The 18,153-nt window shown below is 47.4% G+C and overlaps 1 protein-coding gene across 1 annotated transcript in view; it reads left to right on the top strand.

The window, feature by feature from the left end:
- The window catches only part of LOC129329136 (zinc finger protein ZFP2-like), a 35,705-nt gene extending 17,768 nt beyond the window's left edge, over positions 1-17,937 (top strand). The window contains exon 6 of the mRNA XM_054978576.1: positions 13,703-17,937. Coding sequence (XP_054834551.1) covers positions 13,703-15,135 — 1,433 coding nt within the window. The 3' untranslated portion in view covers positions 15,136-17,937. The remainder of the gene's footprint in view (positions 1-13,702) is intronic.
- Positions 17,938-18,153: the final 216 nt, after the last annotated feature.

Raw genomic sequence — 18,153 nt, 5'->3', positions numbered from 1 at the left:
TGTCCTTCTTTGGGGATCAATGATATATTTGCTTCCCTCACTCTATCTATTGCAAGTGCGCCCATGATCCTCCCCTGAACTGGGATCTTTTAATCACCCCCTATCAACTTTACCCCTATAAATTTCCTTTTAACTGTATGAATTGCATTTTAACCTGACTCCCTCCGCCAAAGTGATTTTAGCCTATTTATCTTTTTATGAATTTGGTTTTAGCCGGGACCCATCATGAACGGTCTCTTTTAAAGGTTATTTAACTATTAGTTTTAAACTTTATGAATCTGGTTTTAATCTGGCTATATGAATTAGTCTTTTAATTGCGAAGTTTATTTTTCTATCCCCATGAGCCCTTCCGCCGCTTACCCTCATGAATTATTTCCTCGCACTTCCTTTTATTATTGCTGCTTTTATCTATGAACTGTTTTAATCTCCTAAAGTATTGCTTTTAGTCTCATATATATATATATATTGTGCTTTGAGTCCCTTACCTAATATTCTATGAATTGCTTTTAACCCATATATACATATATATTTATTATTTTAACCGCCCATGAATTACTCCAGTATTGTGTTCATGAATTGGTCTATGCCCTACTTGCACTTTCCACCTTCCACCATATATGAATTGTTCCCTCACCTGTGAATTTTGCTTTTAGCTTCCTATGAGTTAGCCTGCTTTCATTCTTGCATTCATGAATTGACCCATGAATTGCCTTTGCTTTTAATCCTATGCTTATGAATTAATCCATGTATATGAATTGCTCCTGGTTTTTAGTGCTTTAACCCACCATGAATTACGTATGAAGTACCCCCATTTATGAATTGATCAATGTACACAAACATGAATTGTCGCTGCTTATATACATGAATTGCTCATTGCTGCTTATGAATTGCTGTTTATGTTGACGGTAGCACTTAGCACACCTCCTGGTGTGAACCCAGAGACCTGCAGCCCATTGGCTGATCCAAATTGCACTTATTCGGTTAGGTGGTTCTCCAAACTAAATTTTTGAGTGAGGCCTCCCCCTCCTTCCCTTCTCACTCCTTCTTCGCTCGAAGCTTGAACACCCGATGTGCCGTTCGTCCTGCCTTTGAAGCCAAGTTCGGGGACCCACGCACCTGACGTCACGTGGTCCCCGAGGGGGGGAATTGTTGCCAAGTAGGCCCCCTCTCCTGCTTTAAGGCCTGCCATGGACTGTGTTAAAGTTTCCTGCATTGCTCTTTCACTGCTACACAAAGACTGCTTTGCACGTGTGTGTTCTGGTACACGTGTCAGTTTCCTGCCTGCATGTCAGTTATCTTGCTGCTGCAATAGACTGTGTAGTTCCCTGACTCCATGTTTGGTTAACTACACCAAGACTCTCTTCCTGGGCAGCCCTGCCCTGACCTGTATCTGGACTTCCCAGTGTGTGTTTGGACTTTATTACAAGTGTGCCCTGTGCCTGCATTGCCATCTGCCACGGACCGTGCCTGTTCCCTGCTTTGGACTGTGTTTTACGTGCTGTTCCCCCTGCCTCCATGGAAGCCTGCCTCATATGGGCCCAAGCCGCTGCTAGCAGCCGGGCGCCTGCCGGGGAAACCTCCAGTGAGCCTGGCTAGGCGCTCCCTGGTCAGTCCCCGCCTGGAGCCTCCCGCGGGCCGGTCCCCGAGCTTGCCCTCGCTACCGGGCAGCCTGCAAACCAGCCCCAGCTATGCCCAGCCGGCATCCATGTTCTCAGGCAGCCAGAAGACCCAGGGAAGGAGACTGCTTTGGGAAGCCATTTCGGCAAAGCGGGCACACCACATCCGCAGCGAGAGTACCTCGCCCCGCTCTGCATATCTTAGGAGCTGCCCCAGAGAAGGAACTAAGTGCCGACCATCCCAAGCACTTAGAGAATGCATCTCAAAGAAACCTCCGCATTCCAGAGCTGATGACATCAGGACAAGCCCTGTCCACTGGAACATCCATTCAGCCCACTCGGATTTCTCCCTCCCTCCTTTGTCCCCTTTTCCTGAGGTGTCACTTATCACAATCAGATTACCAAAGTGGCCCATCCAAGCCATTCAGTAGCCCATTAGAACCTTTTGTTTTAATCTGTGAGAACCACCAAGTACAGCACCAGCCCCAGGGTACATTATGGGATATTTAAACCGGTCTCCCAGACCGCATGGTGTGCATGCCATCCTATCCAGAACCCCTCGCTGTCTGTCTGTGGTCCCAGTGCTGGCATTGGGCCACCTTGCTGTTGTGTCTCTGCTTCGCTTCAGGATTGTGAGTATTCCCCACCAACGTTGGGAACCTGCTAATGCGAAAGTCGCTATATTTCATACTCTGTATTTCCTAGTCCTTGTGTGCTTTCTTGTGTGTATGTGCAAGTTCAGGCTTATGCCACACTATTAGTAAATACACGTGTTTGAACCTATTTGTAGTCTGCCTCTTTGTCACTAGAGTGTCTGGAATCGGGACCTCCGTAAACATAGGTTAGATCCGTGCTATTTCTAGTTACAGACTGCTAAAGCTAATTTCCCCCATTAATAAGAGCAGTTCTGGTAACAGAGTACAGGGTCGGGGGATATTTACCCATCCAGAAGAAAGAGGACGTTTGTAGAAAGTAGTGGCTGAGCGACCAGCGCTTCACGGCAAGAAGGAGAGGGCTCAGACACAGGTCTGAGAGTGCGCAGGCAGATCCAAGGATAAGCATAAGTTGTGTAGAGCAGTGGTTCCCTTTGGATATGGTGACCTCACAAGTCCAAATTTACATAGTATGGTGATCCATCCAGGGCTGGCCCAAGGTTTTCCAGTGCCCAATCAAAATATTGCCTCAATTCCCATCTAGTCCAGCATTCCATCTTCTATAACGGACAATCATATGTTTTTTAGAAACCTACAAATATCATACCATACTATAAACCTCAGGCAAGTGGCCTTGTTAAGTACACATCCTTTGTATATGAGGGATACACTCCAGCCTTTGAAACTTGCTCTAATAGTCATCAGAATACATTTGGCTTGATTCTTTATCAAACAACTCATAGATATGTACACAGTGAAGGGAAAAAAAACCCAACTAATGTGTGACATGGAAGATCCTGATTCCAGGGACAGGCCTTAGTTTCTAAAATGCAGGTCAAAGCCTTGCCTGGAAGTAAGCCCTGGAGTTGGTTCTTACAGGAGCCGCTTCACACATCCTACTATATAATTGAGTGAGCGTGTTTCAGACAACTCACTGTATACCCTGGTGCACCACCAGAGGGCACTGCTGCAGAGTTGCCCAAGCAACTCACCATATCGCTCCAGAAAACATGCTGCGGTGAGAAGCCAAGGCCGGGAAAAGGAGCGAAGCAGGTGGCAATACCCTCCCCATGCCTCAACCCGGCTGGTATTTGGTGCAGGACAGGCGGCAATGCCCACTACCCACCTTAACCTGGGTGATATTAGGAGCAGAGCAAGTGGCAATGACCGGCCCCCCCTTCAGCCAGCTAATATTAGGAGTGGAACAGGTAGCAATGCCTGCTCCCTTCATTAACCCAACTGATATTAGGAGTGGAGCAGGTAGTAATACCCACCCTCTTTAGCCAGTTGGGATCAGGAGTGGAGCAGGCGGTAATGCCGGGATCAGGAGCAGAGCAGGTGGCAGTTCCTGCCCCCCATCTTAACCCAACTGGTATTAGGAGTGGAGCAGGTGCCATGCCCGCCCCCACCTTAACTAAGCTAGTATTAGGAGTGGAGCAGGTAGCAATGCCCACCCCACCTTAACCCAGCTGGCATTAGGAGCAGAGCAGGTGGCAATGCCCTTCCCCCTTCACTCAGCTCAGATCAGGATCAAAGAAGGTGGCGATTCCTGCCCCCATCTTAACCCAACTGGTATTAGGAGCGGAGCAGGTGCCATGCCCGCCCCCACCTTAACTCAGCTAGTATTAGGAGTGGAGCAGGTAGCAATGCCCATCCCCACCGTAACCCAGCTGGTATTAGGAATGGAAACTGACAAGGAACAATGTCCACAGAAACGTTAGCACTCACTGTGCTCAAAGCAACTTTACATGATTAAACAATTTTTACAAAGTGCAAATGCCTCTTATTTCTACAATAATTACATGATATCTTCAAGTACAAATACATAAATAACAGCAGCGCAGTGCAGCAATGGTAACTGCAGTACAACTCAGTTCACGTAAAGTTCTTTTACTCATTCAATTAATTTTCCTTCCAGTCATTCCCCAGGTGATAAGGACTCCGGGGTGGGGAGTCCTTATCACCTGGGGAATGACTGGAAGTCATTCCCACCCCGGAGTCCTTATCACCTGGGGAATGACTGGAAGGAAAATTAATTGAATGAGTAAAAGAACTTTACGTGAACTGAGTTGTACTGCAGTTACCATTGCTGCACTGCGCTGCTGTTATTTATGTATTTGTACTTGAAGATATCATGTAATTATTGTAGAAATAAGAGGCATTTGCACTTTGTAAAAATTGTTTAATCATGTAAAGTTGCTTTGAGCACAGTGAGTGCTAACGTTTCTGTGGACATTGTTCCTTGTCAGTTTCCATTGTGCAGCAGAAACAGCCATCCGTTTTTTCCAGGTATTAGGAATGGAGCAGGTGGCAATGCCCACCCCCCCGCCTTAACCCAGCTGGTATGAGCGGAGCAGGTGGCTATGCGCTCCCTCACCTTAACCCAGCTGGTATTTAAGAGCAGAGCAGGTGGAAATGCCCACCACCCTTCAGCCAGCGGGTAGTAGGCATGGAGCATGTGGCAATGCCTATCCCCCACCTTAACCTAGCTAGTATTTGGAGCGAAGTAGGTGGCAATGGCCACCCCCGCCTTATCACAACTGGCATTAGCAGGTGGCAATTCCCACCCCCTTAATCTAGCTGGAATCAGGAGCAGTGCAGGGGGCAATGCCCATCCCTCACCTTAATCCAGCTGGCATTAGGAGTGAAGCATCTGCCAATGCCCCCCCCCAGCTGGAATCAGGAGTGTAGCAGGTGGCCATTCCTACTCTCTGACTTAACCCAGCTGGTATTAGGAGCAGGGCAGGGGACCATGCCCACCCCCCTTCATCCAGGTGGGATCACAAGCATAGCAGATGGCAATGCCCACCCCCTTCACCAAGCTGGGATCAGGGGTGGAACAGGTGCCATTGCCCACCCAGCACCTTCACCTGCATGGGATCATGCACAGGCAATTCCCTTCTTCCCTTCACCCAGTCGGGATAAGAAGTGGAGCTGGTGACACTGCCTGTCCCCTTCAGCCTACTGGAATAAGGCACTGAGCAGGCAGCAATGCCCACCCCATCTTCACCCTGATGGAATCAGGCACCAAGGAGGCAGCAATCTCCGCCCCTCTTCAACCTGCCGGAATCAGGAGCAGAGACGGTGGCAATGCTCACACCCACTTCACCCAGCTAGGATCAGGCTTGGAGCAGGCAGCAATGCGTGCCCCCCTTGCACATAGCAAAGCCCACTGCCCGCTTTAAACTGTCTGGATCAGGCGAGGAGCAGGAAGTAATGCCAGATCCTCCCTTCACCCAGCAGGGAACAGGTGGCAATGACCACTCCCCTTCACCCAGCTAGGATCAGGCTTGGAGCAGGCAGCAATGCCTCCCCCCCCCCCCGCTTCACTCAGCCATAACCTGGCACAGAACAGAAGGCAATGCCAGTTTTCCTTTCACCTGGCAGGGATCAGGAGTGGAGCAGGTGGCAATGCCTGCCCCCATTTACCCAAACTGTATCAGGCGTGCAGCAAGTAGCAAAGCCCACCACCCCTTCATGTTGCTGAGATCAGGTGTGGAGCAGGTGGCAATGTCCACCCCCTCCCTTCACTGGCCAGGATCAGTGATGGAGGAGGAGGGAATGCCTGCCTATCCGCTCTCCCCTTTCTAGAGCCTGGGCGTTGTTTCTAGTTTATTATATTGAGCCTGTAGTGAAAAAGCTCATTAGATGGAACACATTAGAACACACCCTTGGAATACAGGAGCCTCCAAGGGTGCAGGATGAAAGTGCCACAGAGTTAGCAGGGGAGGTCTGAGCTGAGCTGAATGTAGCCCAGGCTGAGGATCCGCAGGGGCCCTGGGCCTGCCGGGGGTGGAACTGAAGTGAGAGTGACGCCCTTTCCTGGGTTCGGTTCTCTTCTTGAATGTATGCTGGACCCTTTATTCCCCCCCCCATTTCTGCTTCCTTCCCATGTTTTATTGTTAAAGGTGTCAGGTCCAGTGTATATCTAAACTGTACTGACTCCATTTTCTAATGCTCCTAGTGTTTGAGTATTCTCTTCCCAGGTGCACCAGTTCCCAGGCAGCATTCCCACCGGAGGAGACTGTTTTGTCTAACACCGTTCCACCAAGCATTGGCCTTGGAGGAGAGCAGCTTCCCAGGACTGAGAGATGTTGTTTTGAGAACTGTGGGGGGAGGCTGATCCAGATGGGTATTGTTACTCTGTATCTTATGCTTGCTCTTCATTGGTAACAATGATCATGTACCATCCTGAGTCTCCTATTCAGGACAGTGGACTATAATGGACCTTTTCTGCAATAAAGCTTCCTTTGCCAGACACTGGACTTATTCTTGCTTCTAAAGGGAACTTTGTAGAGAGTGCCTTATCTAGCCACAGTCTGACATTTTGTTACCAATCATGTCTGAGTCGGGCCCAGCGGAATCCAAGGTTGTCCCGGACAGGGATCCTTTGTTTGATCCGTATGCGTCTCCCGACAATCAACCTGAGCAACCCGTGCAAGCCCAAGACTCCCAGGAGCTGGGAGCAACCGGGAACGGAACCGGAGCCTCCACTTCCACCCCGCCTCTCATCGACCTCAGTACTCGGGCCGAGACCGAAACCAACCTCGGGGCAAGGCCGAAAGCGACTGCTCTCCCTTTGATTTCGGTACCCACCCCGTCAGAGTGGGGAGCCAGACCCCGAGAAACCAGAGAGCGTCGGGCAGGTGGACTTCATCCACTAGTTTCGATGGAAGGGCGCCGAAGCCTAGGAACCGTCCCGGAGCTAGACAGCAGCCAACCATGGCGATATTGGAACAGGACGTCCGAACAGGCGGAGGGGGACACGTCTCGCCGCGGCGCCCTGAGTTGGGATTACTCCGAACTTGTTCCGTGGAAAGAGCCAACGGAGGTCCCTGAACAAAGTTGGGAGCAGATACAAGGTCGCACCTATGCGGTGGATACCAGCATCTCGGCCGTGACGGGTATGGCCAAGGGAATCCTAGCTGCGAGATCGAGAGTCGTCCAAGGGGACCCTCCTCCTTGGGGCCCCTTGTCCCCGGTGAGTGCAACGAATGAAGCTTCCATAAGCGAGCAACCGGGGGCAAGTCGAATGCAACAGCTAGAAGCTAAACTGATGGATATGGAAGAAAGTTTGGCCCATGCCATCCATTTAATTTCGGCAATGGGAGCAGGGGAAAGACTGTCCGCTGAAGAGATGGCGGTACAGATAGCTACCCTTCAAAGTGTTATCTCCTACCCGATGGAGAATGTCCAGCAGCGGCCGTTACCTACCAGCGAAGGGGACACCCATCCGGCCGAGACGGGAGAGCAACCCAAGGAACTTCCAGCACAGCAGGAAATTCCACCGAGCAAGGGAGACCCGGTTGAGCCACCCGGGGAGACCCCCACCGAACTTCCTAACCAGGCAGGAGATGTGCCGCCAGACGGGACTCCCGCTGAGAGGCCTACGGAAGGGGAAGAAAAGCCCAGTGATACACCGGTGAGACCCCCTCTTACTTCTTCTATAACGGTCCGGCCGGACCAAGAGGGAGCACCCGCGGCTCCCTCTGAGGAGGGAGCCCCTCGTCAACCGCGAGACATTGTCCCCGCCGGGCAACCTACGGGGGACGGTCTAACAGCGCCAAGAGGCCAGCCGCTGCTTCCCAGATTAACAACACCCGGAGGGGCAAGCCCGCGCGGCCTTCCACCGGTTCAACCCTCGCCGCTGCGGCCTCTCTCACCTCGACCGCAGCTCATATTATTGCAGCAGCCCCAGGACCAGCCCGTTTTACCACCCCCGAATCAACCGGGACGGCCTGCACCACTACGACACCTTCAACCCCCTCCTCAGCGGCCGATTTCCACTCTCCCACACCAACCTCCTCCACCTCGACAGCTGCCACTAACACCTCCCGTGTTACCGGCCAGACCGAGACTGCCGCCTCCTGCTCGCCTGCCACTACAGCCTCCGGCCCAACCAAGACCAACCCCGACACAGCAACCACGGCAACCTCCGCCCGCACAACCAGCCCAACCCCAGCCGGCACCGCAAGTTCAACCGCCACCCGCACAGCAGGCACCGTTGCCCCAACCGAGACTCCAGTTACCTCCTCCTGTTCCTCAGGCGCAACTAAGACTGCCGATGGACTTTTACCCAGCACCTGCTCCGAGACAGGAACTCCCGATGGGTTGGGTGAAGCTGGAAACCACCTTCGATGGAGATCCATCCAAATTGGGATTTTTCCTAGTCCAAGTGGTACAGTTTTTCAACCGGTGGGGGCACCTCTTCGGCAGTGAGGCCAGTCAAATCGAACATCTTGGATCTCGTTTACAGGGCAAAGCAGCAGACTGGTATGTAGGACTATACAATGTTGGGGCCCCAGAACTCGATACTCTTCAGGGGTTAGTGGATGCTATTCGAGCGCAGTATGAAGACCCCTTAGAAGAAACCCGGGCCCGAACAGAATTGCAAGCCATCAAACAAGGCAGCACGTCAGCAAGAGACTATGTCACAAAATTCCGGCAATTAGCAGCCAAGTGCCCTAGGTGTGAGGAGTCCACCAAAATTATTCTGTTCAAACAAGGCCTTAACCCGAGACTTTTGGACAGAGCCCTCATGCAAGACAATCCCCCCACGTTGTTAGGGTGGATCCAACTTGTTTGCGAAGTAGAAAATCGCATGCTGGAAGTCCGTTTGGTTGAACAACAACAACAAACGGGACAAAGAAGGCCACTGACCTTACAAAGGGGAACACGGGGAGCTAGCTACGCCACCCGTGGAGCGAGAGATGCTAGATGGCAACAAGGGCTATGTTTGCAATGCGGACAAGCTGGTCACTTTGCAGCACAATGCCCTTACCGGCCTGTGCAAAGACCTCCGCTCCAATTACGGCGTCCAACCCTTGCTCCGTTTCCTATGCTCCAACGCCCGACTCCAGCACCCCGAGCAAATAGAGGCCGCGGCGCTTCCCAAAGGCCAGCCTCGGAGAGGGGGCTGGAAGCGGAAGAAGTCATGGAATACGATCCCGCTTCCCCAACCGCGGAAGCTACTCCAGAAAGTCCCCAGTCGGGAAACGAAATGGATCTGTCGTGAAAGGACCCAAACGACAGATCCGTCCTAAGCCCGTCCCTGCACGGAACCGGCCGCCTGGGTCCATCTTATTCATGCCAGTGACTCTAATCAACCCAGAGAGGAAGATGCATATTCGGGTGCAAGCTCTGATTGACTCGGGCTGCTCAAGAGACATCATTGCCCCTGCTCTAGTCAATGGACTAGTCCTACCTACTCGGGATCTACAAAACCCAGTAATCTTTGAGCAAATGGATGGTACCAACATGAATCCTGTAACAACTGAAACCATCCCAGTGATCACAGGCATGGGACAACATTGGGAGAAGAGGTCCTTTGTCATCAGCTCGACTGCCAAGTACCCGTTAATTTTAGGCAGCAAATGGCTGTGTGATCACAATCCCTACATAGACTGGGCACAAGGATGTATTACCTTCAGTCATACCAACTGCAAAAATCACCGTTGGAATCAAAACTGGGGCGAAGATCCGACTCATAAAGAAAAGGCCCTTCTCACCCAAGAAGAAGTCAACCAAATACCCGAACCGTACTGGCCTTTTCTAAATGCTTTCTCAGAAGAGGAAGCAGATACTCTACCCCCGCACCGACGAACGGACTGTGCGGTAGAAATTTTACCCGGAGCCTCACTGCCCAAAGGACGACTTTATCCCATGAGTCTCCATGAACGCGAAGAGCTCCGGAAATTCATCGACACCAACCTCCAACGAGGGTTCATCCGCCCAGCCGCTAGCCCCCACGCCGCGCCAGTCCTCTTCGTGAAAAAGAAGGATGGGGGACTTCGACTGTGCACAGATTTCCGAGGCTTGAATGCAGTGTCCACCAACAACGCCTATCCTATACCGCTCATCCGAGACCTTCTCAACGTCGTGGCCCAAGGTAAGATCTTTACGAAATTAGATCTGAAAGATGCTTACTTCCACGTTCGTATCAAGGCAGGAGATGAGTGGAAAACCGCTTTCAATACGCCCCTCGGACAATATGAATACTTAGTTATGCCTTTTGGTTTGACGGGAGCCCCGTCCGTATTCATGTCCATGATAAACGAAGTTCTACACGAATTTCTATACAAAGGGGTGGTAGTGTACCTTGATGATGTGTTAATTTACTCAGACACCGAGGAAGAACATGTTCAAACGGTACAAAAGGTTTTAGCCACCCTGATGGAGAATAAGCTGCCCATCAAACTGTCCAAATGTGAATTCCATAAAACCGAACTCACTTACCTCGGTTATTGTATCTCCCAAGAAGGCCTGAAAATGGATCCAGCCAAAATACAGGCGATCCAGGACTGGCAGACACCCACCACCCGTAAAGAACTGCAATCCTTCCTGGGTTTTGCCAACTTCTATAGAGACTTCATAGCAAATTTCGCCCAAATCACGCTCCCTTTAACAGACTTGCTGAAAACCAAAGATAAAGGGGATCAAGCTAAAAAACCCTCTGCCAAACTGCGCTGGACCCCCGATTGCCAAACGGCCTTCGATTGTCTAAAAAAGCAATTTGTAACGGAACCCATCCTCTCCCACCCAAACGAACATTCCCCTTTCATAGTACAGGTTGACGCCAGCGATACGGCGATAGGAGGGGTTTTACTGCAGAAGGGGGAGGATGGCAGGTTGCGGCCGTGTGCTTTCTTGTCTAGAAAATTTTCGGAGGCGGAAAGGAATTGGAATGTGTGGGAGAAGGAGGCCTTTGCCGTAAAAGCGGCCCTTACTAACTGGAGACATTGGCTGGAGGGGGCGCGATACCCTTTCGAGGTCTGGACGGATCACAAAAATCTGGAGGCCCTCCGAAGCCCACGCAGACTGAATGCCAAGCAATTGCGTTGGGCGGAATTCTTTTCCAAATTCAACTTCACTCTAAATTATCTCCCAGGCAAAACTAACTTTTTGGCCGACGCCCTATCGCGCATGCCCCAACATAAGAGCAAACGGGAGGAGACTGTCGACACTGTCTTCTCGCCTACGCAACTTGGGGGCGTGGTGACTACTCGCAGCCGTGCCAAGCAGCCCCTCCCGGCCAACCAAGAGTGGAAATCGAAACTTAAAACTGAGGTGGAGAAGGAGGGGGATAAGGCTCCGCGAAGCAAACTAACCCAAGCCCCACAAGGGGATTGGCTAGCCGGGAGCAAATTTTATGTCCCAGACAGCCTCAGACTGGAAGTTTTGCAGCGCTGTCATGACGCTCCCACTGCTGGACATTATGGGTATCTGAAAACTTTGCACCTAATCCAAAGACAATTCTGGTGGCCGGGCATGCGCAAAGACATTTCCCAATACGTTAGTTCCTGTCCTATTTGCCTCAGCGCCAAAACCAGAAAAGGGAAGCCTCCGGGTCTCCTGCAACCATTGGAAACGCCAAACAAACCCTGGGAAATAATATCTATGGACTTTATCACTGATCTACCTATCTCAAAAGGACATAATTGCATTTTAGTGGTGGTAGATCTGTTCTCCAAACAAGCTCATTTTATCCCCTGTACTGCTATACCCTCCGCTCGAAAACTAGCAGATTTGTTTCTAAAACACATCGTAAAATTACATTCTTTTCCGTCCAAGGTGATTTCGGATCGCGGCGGACAGTTCGTTGCCAACTTCTGGCGGGAGCTTTTGAAAATGTTGAATATTGAACAAGGCATCAGTTCAAGCCACCACCCACAAACCGACGGGCAATCCGAAAAAACAAACCAAATTTTAGAACAGTTCCTTCGTTGCTACATTAATTTTCAACAAGATAATTGGGTGGACCTTCTCCCTCTGGCCGAGTTCTCTTATAACAACAGTGTACACGCTTCAACGGGGGAGGCCCCCTTCAAAATTGTCTACGGGACTCACTTCAATCCCTTCCCGTTGGATGCCCCCCCTCTCCATTCCTCTAAATCGCCAGATGTATCTTCGTGGTGGGGGGAGGCGGCGCAGCAATGGGATCTTATCAAGAAGCACCTTGACAAAGCCAAACTGGATTACAAAAAATACGCAGACCGCCATCGTGCGGCCGAATGGGAATTACAACCTGGAGATCATGTGTATATTTCCACTAAAAATCTAAGACTTGCTCAGACCAGCCGCAAACTTGCCCTGAAATTCCTAGGACCTTTTCCTGTGCGCAAAATAATAAATAAAGTGACTGTTGCTGTAACTCTGCCCAAGAACCTGCGCCATGTACATGATACGTTCCATGTCAGTCTTCTAAAAAGAGCTCCCACCGACAACAAATGGCACGTCAGAGCTCCACCCATTCCAACGTTGATTGACGACCAAACACACTATGAGGTACAACAAATCTTGGACTCTAAACTCAAACGAAATCAGCTTTTTTACCTCATTAGGTGGAAGGACTTTGATTCTGGTTACGATGAATGGGTGAACTCTGCACATGTTCATGCTCCTAGATTAACCAAAGCTTTTCATACTCGCTATCCATATAAGCCAGGGGGGGATTTGTTTTAAGGGGGGCAGAATGTCAGGTCCAGTGTATATCTAAACTGTACTGACTCCATTTTCTAATGCTCCTAGTGTTTGAGTATTCTCTTCCCAGGTGCACCAGTTCCCAGGCAGCATTCCCACCGGAGGAGACTGTTTTGTCTAACACCGTTCCACCAAGCATTGGCCTTGGAGGAGAGCAGCTTCCCAGGACTGAGAGATGTTGTTTTGAGAACTGTGGGGGGAGGCTGATCCAGATGGGTATTGTTACTCTGTATCTTATGCTTGCTCTTCATTGGTAACAATGATCATGTACCATCCTGAGTCTCCTATTCAGGACAGTGGACTATAATGGACCTTTTCTGCAATAAAGCTTCCTTTGCCAGACACTGGACTTATTCTTGCTTCTAAAGGGAACTTTGTAGAGAGTGCCTTATCTAGCCACAGTCTGACAAAAGGAAGAGGTGCTGAAGCTAAAGACTTGGATTGGACCCCTGCTCCTTTGTTATACTGAAAGAAAGAGGGTGATGAAGATTTGTTTCTGAAATTGTGGGGTACCCATCTGAGGATAGCAGGACATGTCTTTCCATTTATGGCCAGAGAGAACTTTGTAGATCGGGCACCTCAAACAGGAAATCCACACGGCCTTTAGCACTGCCCCAATTCCATCATCCCCCACTGACCTGGGAAGAGCAAAGAATCAACCTATCCATTCTCTGAGTACAAACTTAGTGTCTTCTTGCTGCATTTTGAGTCAGTCCCTCTGACTTGAAGTTCACATCAAAAAAGGAAATCTGCACCAATCATTGTCCCCATAAAATGCATTTTCCTATTGAATTGTCACAAGCGAGCGATTGGTCAACACCATCTAGCATTCCCAACATAGGCATAAAGGGTCCAGACATCATTCTTTTGAACTCTTCTCAGTGTCAATTGGTTTAGTTCTAGGCTCTGTTTTTTGCATGTGTGTTGATGCCAGGTTTCTCTTTTTGTCCTCAGATGGTGTATGGGAGGTGGCAACTGAATATCCAGTGATGGGGAGAGAACACACGTATTCAGATGTGGAAGAGAACATTGAATATTGTGATGCACTGAGCGTGGTAGAAGAAACAAACCCACTTAATGAGAGGGAAAACTGTGACGTTTTCCAAGATGACAATTCTCAAGAAATCCCACCCCTTCAAAAAATATCCAAAGGAGACAATAGGGATGAATGCCCAGGGGGTGCAGAAGGATTTTCTGAAACATCAGATATGACTATGCATTGGAACACCCATAATACAAGGGGAACATTTAAATGTCTGGAGTGTGGAAAAACTTTTGGACAGAAACATGCTCTAACTTCCCATCACAGAATTCACACGGGGGAGAAACCATATAAATGCATGGAGTGTGGGAAAAGCTTCAGACAGAGAGGACACCTTACCCTCCACCGAAGAATTCATACAGGGGAGAAACCATATGCGTGCCTTGAGTGTGGAAAAAGCTTCAGTCGCAATGAAAGCCTTACTGTCCACCGAAGAACTCACACGGGGGAGAAACCATACAAATGCCTGGTGTGTAGAAAAAGATTTAGTCGGAGTGGACATCTTACTGCCCACCAAACAATTCACACAGGGGAGAAACCATATAAATGCCTGGAGTGTGGGAAAAGCTTCAGATTGAGAGAACAGCTTATTGCCCATCAAACAATTCACACAGGGGAGAAGCCATACAAATGCCTGGAGTGTAGAAAAAGCTTTAGTCACAGTAGTCAGATTATTGCCCACCAAACAATTCACACAGGGGAGAAACCATATAAATGCCTGGAGTGTGGAAAAAGTTTCCGTCTGAGTGGATACCTCACTTCCCACCAAAGAATTCACACAAAGGAGAAGCCCTATAAATGCCTGGAGTGTGGAAAAAGCTTTGTTGAGATGGGAAGCCTTAGTGCCCACCGAAGAACTCATAAAGGGGAGAAACCATACGAATGCCTGGAGTGTGGAAAAAGCTTCAGACGGAGTGGACAGCTTGCTGCTCACCAAAGAATTCACACAGGGGAGAAACCATATACATGCCTAAAGTGTGGCAAAAGCTTCCATGACAGTGTAATCCTTACTGCCCACCGACGAATTCACACAGGGGAGAAACCATATAAATGCCTGGATTGTGGAAAAAGTTTCAGATGGAGTGGACATCTTATTGACCATCAAAGAATTCACACAGGGGAGAAACCATATAAATGCCTGGAGTGTGGAAAAAGCTTCCGTCTGAGTGGACACCTTACTTCCCACCAAAGAATTCACACAAGGGAGAAACCATATAAATGCCAGGAGTGTGGGAGAAGCTTCAGCTTGAAAGGAAACCTCAATACCCATCAAAAAATTCATGCAAGGGAGAAAAATATAAATGTCTGTAGTGGGAGAAAAGCTTTGGCAGGAGGGATAGACTGAATTCCTATCAAAGAATTCACTCGCAGGAGACAGCCTGAAGTGTTCCAATATCTTCATTCAATGTAGAAAGCTTCCTTCCCATTAAAATAACTCATCCCAGTACAAAAACCTAGAAATTTCTGTAGTGTGGAAACACATTGCATCAAAGCAAATTGTATCAGAAAATTAGAAGTGAATTCAATAATATAATAGGTGTACAATATGTTAATTCAGAAAAACTGATTACATGCTTTGAAGATTAAAACTACATCCCTTTTCTTCTCAAGAGGGTAGTTTTATAAAGAGAATACCACTGTTTCCATTTTATAAATTGTGTTTTTGTATGGAATTAATACTATTGTGGGAGCTCTTCCACACACAGCCTATTCCACTCAGCAAAGGCCTCAAGAGAGAATGCTTCTGTACAGGTAGCCATTCCTCTTCCATGTTAACATTGCTCAGGTGAGCGGAGCTGTTGCAGCTTATCATGTTGAATGAGGAGGCCCTGTGGCTATGTGGAATCGAGACCCTGACATATTTTGAGGTAACAAACAGAACCTGGAATGAAACCTGAAAACTATACAGTATGTATAATATCCAGAGGAGTTAGCCGTTTTAGTCTGTAGTAGCAAAATCAAAAAGAGTCCAGTCGCACTTTTAAGACATCTGATGAAGAGAACTGTGATTCTCGAAAGCTTATGCTACAATAAAATTGGTTAGTCTTAAAGGTGCTACTGGACTCTTTTTGATTATGTATATGTATGCTTTGCCTAAATTTTAATTGTGATCCCATTCTGACGTTCTGCAGCTGCTGACATTTCTATCTTCCAGGGCAGATCTATGAAGAGCATGTTATAGTAGTCTGGCCAGTTGATTACTCAGGCTGGATCCACATGGCTGGATTGGCAGGTCAAGGTAAAGAGCCATTCTGCATGTACAGAAGCAGAGAGATATATAAGCTGAGTTTGCTGTTATTATTTTTTCTCTGAGGCTGGAAAAACTCTAATGGAAGTAGTTACTTCCAGCTTCGAGAGCACCAATTCAGCTGATCAAAGATACTTGCCATGTTTTAGCAGTTTGGAAAGAGAGTTTTCTTAGTGTGGAGAAGCCTCTTCACAATTTGGAAGAAGTACAGAGATTACCTACAGGAAGGAATTCCCTCCTGGGTGGTTCCTTACGAAGTAATAGATCCGAGAACTGTCGATAATGAACAACAGTTCTTAACGTACAAGGAGATAACACGAATAGAATTTTCTAAACTAAGAATAAAGACGCAAGATGAGCTGTCTCCAAGTTACGGTTGGTTTCAATACAGACAGATTAGAGATCTTTATAACTCGGACTGTGCGAAGGGAGGGATAAGAACGGAGAATTCGGAATTAGAGGAGGTAATTCTACAAGAGGACAAAAAGGAAATCTCTAAGGCTTATAAAGTGTTGTTAAAATGGTACACTGAAGATGAGACAGTTAAAGTGCAAATGGTGAAGTGGGCTATAAAGTTTAATAAAGAAATAACAATGGAGGCGTGGGAATACTTGTGGAAAAATACGTTGAAGATCACGACATGCACCAATATTAAAGAGAATGTCTACAAAATGATTTACCGTTGGTATTTGACACCAAAGAAAATTGCGCTAGGGAATTTGAATACGTCTAATAAATGCTGGAAATGTAAAAAGCATGAAGGATCTTTGTATCACATGTGGTGGACTTGTGAGGTAGCTAGGCAGTACTGGGGGAAATAATAAGAGTAATAAGTGAGATTTTATAATTTCAAGTTAATAAGAACCCAGAACTCCTGCTACTGAACTTGGAAATGGAGGACATTCCAGCACAATACAGGACATTGCTATTTTATATGACAGCAGCGGCCAGACTTTTGTATGCGCAAAAGTGGAAAGTACAAGAAGTGCCAACTATTGAGGACTGGATTTATAAATTGCTGTACATGGTGGAAATGGACAAAATGACAAGGAAACTGAGAGATCTTGATCCAGGACAGTTTAACACGGATTGGGAGAAGCTGAAACAATATTTGGTGAAAAAATGGGAGGTGGGAGGAGAACTGTGGCAGTTTGAAAATTATTGAAATACAATAAAAGAAGAGGGAAGTGACTTTACCGGGGGGTGGAGAGTTACATGAGAATTTCTAAGCAACTATTCTATTTGACTATTATATATAGTATTAAGTAATAGAGGTGTTATTATAAGAATTATAAGGATAGAAACTAACTAATTTCATTTCTGGCAGATAATTGTATAATGGAGAAATTATATAATCAAAATGAATGAACATAAGTAAGGTGAAAAAAAATATATAGTAACATACAGAATATAAGTTACATTGATTGACTTATGCTGAATGTATATATGGGTTAAATTGATTGACTATTTTTGGTAGACAGTTGTATAATGGAGAAACTAGATAATTAAAATAGTATGAAGATAAGATATGTAGAAGGAAGTAAAGAGTAACATACAGAGTATAAGTTAAATTGATTGATTTATATTGAATGTATACATTGTTTATAGAAGTACCCAAAGTTATGTAGAATGAGGGACAAATTGTTTGTCCCATATTGAAGACGAGATTATAACGAGTAAGATAGAGTACAGAGTACCAAAATTAGCCAAATGATTATTACTATTAAAGAATATATGCCAGGAATGTATTATCTAGTTGACAAGTTAAGTGGGAAGGGAAACAGAGATAGCACTGTGTTATAATAGATAAGCTTAGAAGAGAGTGAAAGTATATGTTTAATAGATAAAGTAAGTTTGAAATGAGTAAGAAAAAAGACAGACAAGGGGTTGGAAAACTGTTGGAAGTCAAGAAAAGGGGGGGAAAGGGAGGGGGTTAGAATTGGAATATTTAAAGGAAATTGATTGCAATGGATATTATAATGATTTCTAATCCAATAAAAATTTTTATTAAAAAAAAGAGTTTTCTTAGTGTGTTAGCAGAATATCCAGCATTTTCCAGTGGGGAGGGGGAGATTAGATCAGCCAGTTCCAACTGAATGCGTCCAATCCATCCCT

This window comes from Eublepharis macularius, chromosome 4 (genome assembly GCF_028583425.1).
Source record: "Eublepharis macularius isolate TG4126 chromosome 4, MPM_Emac_v1.0, whole genome shotgun sequence".
Lineage (NCBI taxonomy): Eukaryota > Metazoa > Chordata > Lepidosauria > Squamata > Eublepharidae > Eublepharis > Eublepharis macularius.
Note: the sequence above shows the minus strand (reverse complement) of the source record. Positions and strands in the feature narration are given on the sequence as shown.